Source organism: Opisthorchis viverrini (genome assembly GCF_000715545.1).
Source record: "Opisthorchis viverrini unplaced genomic scaffold opera_v5_74, whole genome shotgun sequence".
NCBI lineage: Eukaryota > Metazoa > Platyhelminthes > Trematoda > Opisthorchiida > Opisthorchiidae > Opisthorchis > Opisthorchis viverrini.
The window spans coordinates 1,503,303-1,514,708 of NW_008751731.1; the positions used below are offsets into that span (position 1 = coordinate 1,503,303).

The 11,406-nt window shown below is 40.7% G+C and overlaps 1 protein-coding gene across 1 annotated transcript; it reads left to right on the plus strand.

Moving 5' to 3' along the window:
• Positions 1-344: 344 nt before the first annotated feature.
• On the plus strand, positions 345-10,720 carry T265_04521 (hypothetical protein; the record flags this gene model as incomplete). Its single annotated transcript, XM_009169276.1, has 10 exons — positions 345-611; positions 632-813; positions 1,845-2,330; positions 2,660-2,855; positions 2,889-3,079; positions 3,125-3,296; positions 3,333-3,407; positions 3,441-3,598; positions 3,637-3,727; positions 10,413-10,720. The coding sequence occupies 10 exons, from the start codon at positions 345-347 to the stop codon at positions 10,461-10,463; spliced, it is 1,869 nt and encodes a 622-aa protein (XP_009167540.1).
• Between the last annotated feature and the right edge of the window lie 686 nt (positions 10,721-11,406).

Sequence of the window (11,406 nt, forward strand, 5' to 3'; positions counted from 1 at the left end):
GAGATACGAGCGGTCGGTATTTCCGCTCATGTGTGGAAAAACTGCGTCCCTCAAAGGAAAAGCCTCGAGGAAAGACAAGCATACCACAGAGGTTCCCTACGGTGCGTTGTAACAAAATACGGCGTACATCTATCAAGTCTGCTAACAATTCTGTCAGCACACCTTTCGGCTCTTCACCTGCAGAGGCAGCAGAAACACTGCTGGAATGTTTGCCCAAAAACTGCGCTAGTCTTTTAAAAAAAACTTCGTACTACTAGACAGTCAAAATGCTTTGAAAAACCGTCCGAAATCGCGCAAAGAAAAAACGGCTCAGACCTGGCTTGCTGATGCGGAGATTTCAATAGATGGCTACTCCATTTTTCAGGCTGGCTCAATATGCAGGAGGGCTGTTGAGGTTTCTATTTAGTTATGTGCAATCCTGCCCATTTCGATTGGCCTCTCCAACACCACCGCTACACTGTGGATCCGACTCCAGCTGCAAGGGACCAATTGTCTTCTTCTGGGTTTGGTCTGCCGTTGCCTCTCGAATCTTCCGGAAGATGATCATTTCCTTGTACAAACCCTTTAGCAACTGTCATTTGGCTATCGCCTTCTGCATCTCTTGCTGGCGGGTGGTTTCAACGCCCCTAAGGCCTCCTGGATGGAGATCGAGCGCGTCAAATATAGCGGAACGTTTACAGGGGCGCTGATCAAATTCGTCCAAAGTGGCGCCGGTACTAAACCTGTCGTCGCCCCTACCAGAAACCGTGTAGGCCAACTACCATTTCACCTGAATTTGGTCATCATCAACGAAAGACACTTCGTTGGGTTCAGGTGAAAAATTTGGTTGCAGTTGTATGTAGATGCACGAGTCGGCATCGTCGAAATTGGGGGCTCAATAGTTGAGGGTGTGCTATCAAACTGGGTGTGAATGCCATGATGTAATTTCACTTAAATACTTTTGTTTTTGGACAACCCCGCGATGGGCGTCATGTTTGGGTTGACTGGGTTAGGATGTGCGATTCTGTGGGCAGCGGGATTTTCAGGTTGGCCAAGGGAATCCGCAGATCAAGAACAAACCCAATGTATGATCGCCGGTATTATTTTGGCCCGGATGGGGATCCATTCGGGTGTAAAGCACAGATTAGATGGAGTAGATAATGGCCAAACCAGACCTCTGAACCAATGAAGGAGGAGGAGGGAACGGAATGAGAACAGTGAAGCATGATGAGATTTAGGAGCCATCAGATAGGATTAAATCCAAAAACAGAGAAAAAACTGAACATTCACCAAATTAGGGTGATCACAGCAAGTGATTAAATGAGACAGGATGGGCGTTGATGCGTACTGAGAAGCGTAGTAATCAAAGATTTTCTAACCTCTAGCCAATATACTCTATTATATTACCAGAGACAGAAAAATTACAAGTACACAGAAGCGTGATATATTAAGGGTAATTAAACACAAAACTAACGGGGGTGGAACTTCCGAGATGCTTGACTAGATTTCATGAGGGTCGTTTTGTGAGTTGTACAATACCCTAAACTAGGAGGGAAAGTGAATATAAGAACAACGGACACCGATCCCCGATGCACCGCCTCAATGAACGAGTGTTTCATGATGAAAAACCTTTAGACTCTAGCTTCGTATGCCGGCAGTGGATGGTTTCGGAATCTAATTGCGCACGCATTATCCATTTTTTGTATGTATCCACCGGTGGTTTGGTTGACGAGTTGGGTTTATGTGCAGTGCGACTTCGATTACGAGGAAGGCAGTTGCAGTTTTGCATGTCGATGGGGACCGCGGAGTATCTTCAGGCTATCCCAAGTGTTTTTAGAGCGTTTTTCTTGACTTTTACTCCGTAGACTTCTCAAAAATGATTTGGGTAGCTGGCTCTCCTCAAACTTGTCCTTCTCACTGCACTATGAGAAACCGGCCCAAAAGGCATTCGGCGTTCTACAGATGATTCGAGGCAATTACTCCCGTATTACTCGCCTGGACCTCAGAACACTCTATGGGGCCCATGTCAGACCGCTTTTTGAATACGCCGATCAGATTGTCTACTTGGGGCGCACGAGCGACGCAACCCTCATTGAGCGTGTCCAGCGAGGTGCTGCGAAAATGGTTGCTGGCCGTAAAACCCTGGAATATGAAGGGCTTCTTGTGGCCCTCGACCTCATTCCCCTGGAGTATCGTCTTCTCCAAGGGGACCTAATATTTACCCATGTTGCTTTTGAACACGCTTTGTTCAACCGGTTTTTCAAGATTGATCCAACCATCATATGGCGGCGACATGGCAAGAAGATGCTCACATTCAGAGCGCGCATTTTTATAAGGCAAAATTCTTTCGGGTAGTAGATACATGGAGTAAACTCCCTAAGACGGTGCCCAGTTCAAACCACTATTAAACGCTTTTTGTTTGAATATTCGTGCTGCAGAGGTAACCGCTCCATGCTAATGGGGTGCTTCATTCTTATTTCGCTTATCTTCCAGGCGAACAAGAGCCGCCGGACAGCAAGAACAAAACTGACCTGAGAAACTTGGGTGTATGTATCAATCCGAAAATCCCAGAGTTTTGTTTGACTGCATAAAATTCATATGGTAAATAGCATATCAGAGCGCGCAAGAATTAAAATGGACGCCAAGATGGCTTCATCAAATTCATCACATTTTGATGAAGAAAAATACAGTTCTACAGAAGGACGCCCCCAGAATGCTATTGTTCATGGTATGGTGCTGTTCTGTTATATAATCACGCGGGACAAGTGGACGACCGGCTGGAATATTTGGAAAATATAAATTCAACGTCACTTAAAGTACTGGAAAAAAATTCGCAGCTTAGAAAGCTGAATGGTGAATTGAAGAAAGAAAAAAATGTTAGTCAGCATGCATGTCGCAACTAAATTCAGGAGTTCAAGCGAAAGATGGAAGAGCTGGAATTGCGATGGACCATCGTCCAAGAAAAAGAGAAAATATACAGGGACTCACTAATAAAGTTTGAAAAGATGCTGAGAGATAACGACGAAAAAAAGTTGCGAGCCTTGCGGAAACTAGCGAACGAGCGATCGCTCCAAAAGACGAATGAGGTAGAACTCGAAATGTTGGTAAAACTTTAATATCATGGGTATTATCACATTGTATTTAGTTTGAGAAAAACAAATAAACAGCTATTGAGCCAGCGCCAGAGACTGGAGAATAAGGTTGCTAATCTACGAAAATATCAGAGGTTTCTCCAAGAACTTGTGAAGCGTTCAGAATATTTTAGTGATATCTCGGAGGTTCTTTCACGTTACAATGCGCTTAAGGCAAATCTTGAGGTAGTCTTCACGTTTCCGCAGACCGACATCCGATAGGACCTTAAATGTGTGGATCAAATGAATAACTTGTGTTTCGAAGATCTATCAACACACCTGCATCAGTACAAAGAGGTACGCTACCTTTCATAATTTATTCCACTTCAGGAAAAAAGCGACGAGAAACTATCATTAACCAATGAGCTTACAGCCCTCAGGAGAAGGTTGGAAGACAGCCAGACAGAAAACAGAAATAGAGAAAACCTATGGGTGCATACCCGGGACGACGCCTTACAGAGGGTATCGGAGTTGTGTGAACTAAAGGGGTTAGTTTATTACGTGTGGCCTGAATTATGGCATTCAGTTCCGTGCTTAATATGTATCGGACTGCAAGAAAGTATGAGAAATACGGTGAAGACTTATCGTCGGAGAACACAGTGGATCAACTTGAAGTGGTAAGATCTATCGAAATACAATACACTATGGATTTCCACGTTATTGAACAGATTAATACGTGTTGAGCAGGAAGGTGTCCAGCAAAGTGATGTTAATTTAACTGAAAGTTTCATGCTTCTTAATATTAGCTATAAGAAGCTATTTGTTACATATTATTCAATTCACAATAAGCAGAACCCTAATTGTTCATGAGTCAGCAGGAGCCGACAATAACCTTATATTTATGGGAAAACCCGCACATACTGAACAAATGTTCATCATTCAGTATGCGACACGACTAATTTATTATAAACATACTTAAATAAACAATGACTAGTGCTGAAGGAAAACAGATGCAAAAACCAGCAACAGAAAATGCGCAGAATTAGCGGCTGATCACAAAATTCCTTCACCAACAGTTGCATATTTTTCAAGACTTGTTTTCTCTAGACATAAAAACAAGTGGTTGTGTTTCTACAAAGAAACCATCTAAGACATATACGTGAATTAATTTAGCGAGGAGTGAGTTAAGCAGCAGACATTTTCACACTCTCATTTGCTATCAGCATAAAAACTCAATTGTAGATCTCATTTATAACGCAAACGCGTTATTGTTTTTTTAATTCAGGGTACAGAGTAGAAGTATTGCACTTTTGTGACCCTGCTTCTCAAAAATAAACCTGATCCATATTTTTCCATTCGTTGACAGCCATTTTGACTTCATAACCGTATTTAGGTAATCAGGAAGTACCAAAATGGCTGTTTTTAAAGAGCTCCTGTGCCGATTACTCAACGTGGTACTTCAAAGTTACAGCAAAATGCTCGAATCAAGCCGCTTCAAAAGCATTTCCAAACCTCCTAACTTTCAACAACCTATTTAGTTTTTCCACAAAAATAGCATTATATTTTTGTGACCCAGCTTCCTTAGCAGATATATATAATTATATATATAAACACACTTCTTGAATTCGGTGGTAGTTTTGCCTCTCACCGTCTGCAGGATAGGTTGAACAGCGTTTGTGCTTTTCAGTCGGTGAGGTGAATGCTGGTATGTTTGTTTGATTGTGGAATTTGATAATGCGATCGAGAAACAAATGAGCAAGTTATTTTTCCAGGCGTAGCATACTGCATCAAAATTATTTTAGAATTCTTATAGCATTCTTCCAAAATGCTACAAATAGGAAACATGGAAGCTAGAGTTAAGAATTGGCAAACGTGTGAGAAGACCAGTCTTTGAACGGTGGGTTTTAATATCTAAAACTAACATTTCTGATTGAGACGGAATGCAGCCAAAATTCATGGGAAAAGCAGTACATTTTGCTAGCTTTCACAGCCTAGGGATATAAGCTTGAAAAACCAGAGTTTCTGAAACAGTAGCATATAACGTCCTGACATTTACGATGTGGCTTCAACAGCGTACCAGAGGTCTGAGGGTGAGAATCCATGAGTATACGTGTACTTGCAAATATCGCCTTGTGGATACAGTAAAGGGTTTTTTACACACACTATCAGTACTTTCAATTACCGCCCAAGCTTTTTAAACAGCATGATAACCACCAGTGTCGAAATGGCCGTTGAGTTAAGCGTTCCATATATTCATTCGTGTTCATTGAGCCTTATGTTTGTTTCTTTACAGGGTAAGACCTAAGTAACGTGCGGTGTGCAGGTTTATGTTTCATACAATGTCACTAAGCTAACTTGCCCTGAAAAATTTGCCTCAGCTGCTTTTTAATTTAATTTTTGGCTTCTCTATTTGGTTGTACAAGTTTTTGAAACGCTTACTTTTGGTTATTGATCTTTTTACCCAAATTTCTCTGAATGAATATAGCTGTTAGCTTAATTTTGACCGTCTCCAGCCAGTACGCTTAGACTTTAAACAACGAACTGAGTAAAATCAATACAGCTAAATTTTTACGGAGCCTAGACTGTCTTTGCTGATTGGTAATTCTGAAGGCCCATTTACGTCTATGGCGGGTTATTTCTTTAGAATTACTCGTCATCTGCTGGTCATATACTGGCGATACTCAGGCGTAGATCGCTATTTAGGACCACCTCACATGAACAAGTTCTAGTGAAGTATACATGGGATACAAACCCTCCACTAACGCTGGTACTCTTTTTAGGTGATAAAAAAGAGAAGTCGTTCGGCTGCAACACCCTTCCGGTGCCTAGCTGTCATGCCATCCGGAGGAAGCACGATAGCTGGCATACTGCCAGGATACCAAAGCCTAGACAGGGAAAGTTAAGAGACAGAGGTCGGGTTCGACAAAAAAGAAAGTGCAAAAGCCATTTGACCGTTTTCTCCATGATATAGTCAGCAAGGGAGATATTACCAATATAGCTGCTGAAAGCAGTTTGACATTCAAGATTTGATCCTGTACTCTTTTGAGCTTATGGGTCGGGTTAACGTTCCGAGTCTCCGTCAATCGCAGGTTCAACTTAAACCAAAATTGTACAGAGTTCTTGAGCCACTCTTGGCTACACACCAATCTGGGAGACTCAACTTAATTCCAGCTGAGAAATGTCAAAAAGCAGCTATTTAGCTACTCACAGTGGAAATCAAAATGGCATGAAAATAGGTACTTTGTCAAATTGTGTGCAACTCGGGTTAAAGTTAAACATATGGTTGACAAAGCCGAAGAAGTTGCATCTAGCTGAGGAGCACAGAGATGGAAAAAACTGGCCTTGGGCTGTTCAGAAGTTTTTAGTGAAGTTGTGAATAGTTTTCTTGCAGCCTTCGTTAAGCATGCTTAGTTAAAGAATTTGAGTTTCAGTTGCATTTCGAGTGACACTATCTTAAGGACCAAGTTGTTGCGCGAATAAATCTATCTGTTTAACCAAAGGGAATCCGCATAAAACTTTTATTAAAATTTACCAAAAAACCTACTCACACTTTCAGTGGCACGTGCTTGACGGTGCACGTCAACTTGTGGGTATGATTAACTGAAATCGTTAATACATACACTTATTTGCTTACTTCAGCCGGCCAGTTGCGCTGATACTTGATTCTGTTTATTCACTCGGTGCGGTTTCCTCTGACATGAGGCTGGAAATGGAATTGTTCAATAGTAACAGTGTTAACCTACCTTGAATTTTAAACGACTAACGTGTAATGTTTGAGTGCTTTAAAAGCTCTGTGTAGAGTCAATCTTGGACAAATCTGTAGTACTAATTAATTATAAGCTGATTGCTGCTTAATGTGGCGGTATATATTTGTTGACTTTGCCAGGCTTTTCGAAATTTTGATAGAAAATAAAATTTTTCCACTAAGGTCTTTAATCAGAATTACTTAAACAGAATTAAAGGATGGAATCCACGAGTGGTCGAGACTTTTCCGAGAACACGCCAAAACATTTAACGGCTACCTCACTTGGCATTTTTATAGCACTCTCATCTGTATGTAAAAAAATAGCACTGCTCCACAATATTAGTTAAATAATGATACTTAGGGCTTTTTACTCATACTACTTTAAACATGTCAACCTTTTTCACCAAAAGGTGACAACGAGTAGTAAAAGAACTTTAAAGTGATGTTAAGTTTTCTAAAGGCCTAAACACGGAGTCACACTGATAAAAAAGCAATTTTTTACCATTTTTTGCTGTTTTCATGTCGGATAATAGACAGTGATGTTAAACGTTTGTGTAAATGGTTATACCTTGTTACCAGTAGTGCATCAGTTTTGGTGGAGTTACCCTAGAACCCAAAAATTGTAAGCTTTGTCACCTTAAGTGTATAAATCCACTTCACTCAACCGTTTATTCAGTCAGTCAGCACAGCTCCTTGGTCCGCAGGTAGTGCATCAAGACGCACTGGTTTCACAATTGGTTGGTCTGCTCACGGGAAATTAAGGACGCTAAACTTGATGCCTTATTTATTTAAATGCATCCAAATGTTCTTTATTCGGCGTGCTAAGGGTGAAAACCTCGCGCTGGAGGTGACAGCTTCTAGACGGAGCCATCAATAGCTGAGTGGCACTGGCATATTTGTCGAGTTCACTGTCCATTTGTTTGCCTTGTGAGTGATCTTCATACAGGGATACGGTGGTTATTCATGTGGATGAACTGGCTGAAAGGGATCCAATGCTCTTTGCTAGGTGACGAACCATGCATAGTAACTACTTTCTAAGCTAGGTAGCCTTCGAATTTGGAAAGTGTTAATTTCCTAACTTTAAAACCAAGGCATCCTAATTAGCTTTTAATCCAGTCTTAACTGTAGAAAACTTTAGAATGCAGTATGAGTCTAAAGTTAGTCAGTATAAACTCAACAACGGGCGGTCTCGCAGTCAACCGAACTGGATGTTTTCAATAACGGCGAGTCCAACATGCGAACTCACAATGTTGATTGGTACTGATGCGAAGGAGTATCTTTAGAAGGAAATTCTGTGTTGGCTTCGAGCATATTTGCTTGCAAGTTGTCCTAACTAAACGGGTGACCAACGCTTAAGTCTAGTCTAAGTTTGTGGGAAAGTGAATCAATCAGAGCATGTGCCCAACAGGCAACGGAACTCGCGAGACGGATTATTTGGTTCTATAGCAGCTATGTTTGGGATTAAGCAAACGGGGTCATCAGTACCATATACTGTTGGAAACGTATATGAAAGTTATTAGAAAAGGCCTCCTATTTCGGTTGGCCCTAAAGAGGCGGTACGATAGCACAAATATTGCTTTGGACTTTTTAATTCACATGGTAGTCCCGCAGTGGATTGGGTCTCGACATCCTTGAAATTAAAAGTTAAGAAGGGCTTACTAAGGTGGTCGCGTGGGGTGCATGAGGAATACCAGATAGAGCCAAGCTTTCCTGTTTAAAAGGCAGAATTGATGCAGCTAACTTATTTATTATCTCCAAAAACCACTATGTAGGACAGTTGTGTAGATCCCCTGGGCTCCGTTGCAGCAAACAAGAATGTGTTGGGCAACCTGCGATACACAGATAGTGAAAATCGACTGAAAAGCAAAATCGAAGCTAAGCTGACTTGTTTTGGCTGTCTTCAGAACAGTCACGTAGATTATGTCTGGGTGATTATTTGCTTGTCCATCAGTGACTGTTCTGACAGCTTTTCGTCCCCTAAGACACACACTTAGCGACAAATTTAAAAAGCAAGTTTTATCTAGAATAGTACTCAGTACATCGTTAGATTAGGCAGACAGATCACAAAACCTCATAATGTGGTTCTTTATTTTGTCCAAAGAACAGAACTTATAGGAAATGTGCATGGAATGCTACGTGACACGTTTTCCAGGCTATTTTAGTTTGATAAAAAGCATACAAACGAATTGTAGATATAAGCGGAAACCAGCATGCAACTCGGAATCCAAAGCCAAAGGCTATGAGTTGCTTTCGTGCTGAAGATGAGATTCAGCTTAGTTTGTAAAGCAATCGTTGACAAGTTAGAATATACAGGAATATACAGAGAACAACCTAGGCCTTGGGCTCAGATGTGTCCTCCTTAAATAGACTGTATGATCATAACAACGAGCTCAGAATAGTCCTCATGGATTTTTGTAGGTTGTTACAATTCGACTTAATTTAGTTGTTATAATGACACTTGCCACAGGTCATTTATATCACCCCTGCAAAATAACCGTTTGACAGCATTGCAAGGCTCAATTAGATCTTGTAAGCTTCAGCTGTTTGACTCAACGTTGGTGATTGCTGAGCCAACTAATTGCATTTCTAGTCGCATTTCCGAATGCTGTTCTGCTTTTAAGTATCAAAGTCTTTAATACCGGTCAACGTCCTTATCCACCATAGTTCCGTTTATCCATATTCGTTCAACTTTACGCAAGTTGTTTCGGTGTCCTGGTCTTGTTGATTCGACAAACATAACAAGAGAATGTTGATCGGTTTGTCTCCAAAAATGACACCTCTTTGGATTCTAAAGCCTGTGAGTTTTTACACTTTTTCTTATCACTTCATACAAGGCGAACTGTGACCGTTCAAAACATCAACATTTAATATCATACCATGCTTGGATAACTAGAAACGCGTGTCCATATTTGTGCTCCCATCATTCTTCTCTGAACAGTCGTCCTCCCGTTCTGAATCAACCATTCTAATAAGTTTGCACCAAAGATGCAAAGCACTGGACTCGAAGTTTACGCATATCAGAGCTCATCAGCAGTGCTTATCCTGGGTCACGCAAGGTGATCGTGTTACCACTACATCCTCAACGCAAACTTGATGCATCCGAATTGTCACTTCTGAACATATGTTACAAACAAGGCCAAAAAGCTGACTTTGTAATGGCACATTTGCTCATAAATTTACATACATTCGCTTAAAATATTCTGATCTAGATTACGGCAACTTTGTTGTCAAATAATATCTTGACTTATGCAATTATCATTTATTTTTGAAGAGCATGGTCACAAATATAAAAAGTGAATGCAAGCTGGGAGAAAAGAGAGAAACGTCTCATTCGCATTTTCTACTTGTCATCAAATTCACTGTTTTCCGTAAGACAAATTTATAACTATTTAGTCGCGTTAAAATGCGATTATTCTGTTGTGTCTTAAAGTCACCAAAAATGCAGGTGCTAAAATTCGTGTGTATCTACTGTCATTCTGTCAGCGTTTTGGGTACCCCCTTAGTGATCAGCGACGCACTAACAAGATGTCGATCGAGCGCAGTTCATCACTCTGAATGCTATAATCGTCACTTGTTCCATCACAATCTGGCGTTTTACGGTTTTTCCTTTTTTTCAGATAAAAGATTTTATACTTGATTTGTCGGAAATCGTCAAAGAAGTCAGTTGACGTGCTTTCGTCCACCAAATACGCAGCGATGTCCAGATGATCTGTATATCAAAGACAGCTTACTCTGCGTGAAAGAATTTTGGTAGTTCGTGTTTTTAGATCACTCTGTGTCCATGTTCACCCATAATATTTCATTAGAATTTGCAAGGAACAAAATATTTATAGATAAAGTATTGTTCTGCAAAATTTTGCCTCAGATTTTGTCGAGATGTCAACAGGAATCAATTCAACTCGTTGTAAATCAGTTTTGTTGGGACAGCTATTTGTTCCATGCCATGCTTAATCAAGCTTCTGGCGGTCGTAAATTACAGAATATACAATCGCATCTATCATCTCAGTAGGTAGAAAATTTTTTATTCCATTTGGGCTGAACGTGGAGATGGGTTAAATCTGAAGGGGTACATAGCCACGGGGCAGTACTAAATTAAAGTAATTTAATTCAATTAATTCAATTTGACTTACTATTTGCCATGCTGAATACCTGAATAATTGTCGACAAACCTGAAGCGAGTGCACTGGTTCTGTAGCGTTTTACAGGAGAACCAGGGTGTGACGATCACACTGTTCGTCAATTTCAAAGTATCCTAACTGTGTTTTCAACAACTGAATTTGGCCGGTTATTTAAACTAAAAGTCAGCACTAGTTTTTTGGATGTACAAAAGCAAAATCTGCAAAACAGCTATCAACAAACGCATCAGGTTGCTTGTCACTTTGAAGGAGACAATAACAAAGCACCGTGTCCGGCGTTGCAATAACTGATCGATTTGAAGTATCGCACATCCGACTGTCGAAGTTATAAAGTGGCTAACTAAATGACCTTCAGCGACAACAGCAGAACTGACGCTGGAGCACTGATTTACAATAGTAATCATTTACTTGGTTATATTATCTTATCTGAGAGACAGAATGGATAAGTGAAAATAGGGCCAGTTCTGGCCTAGCA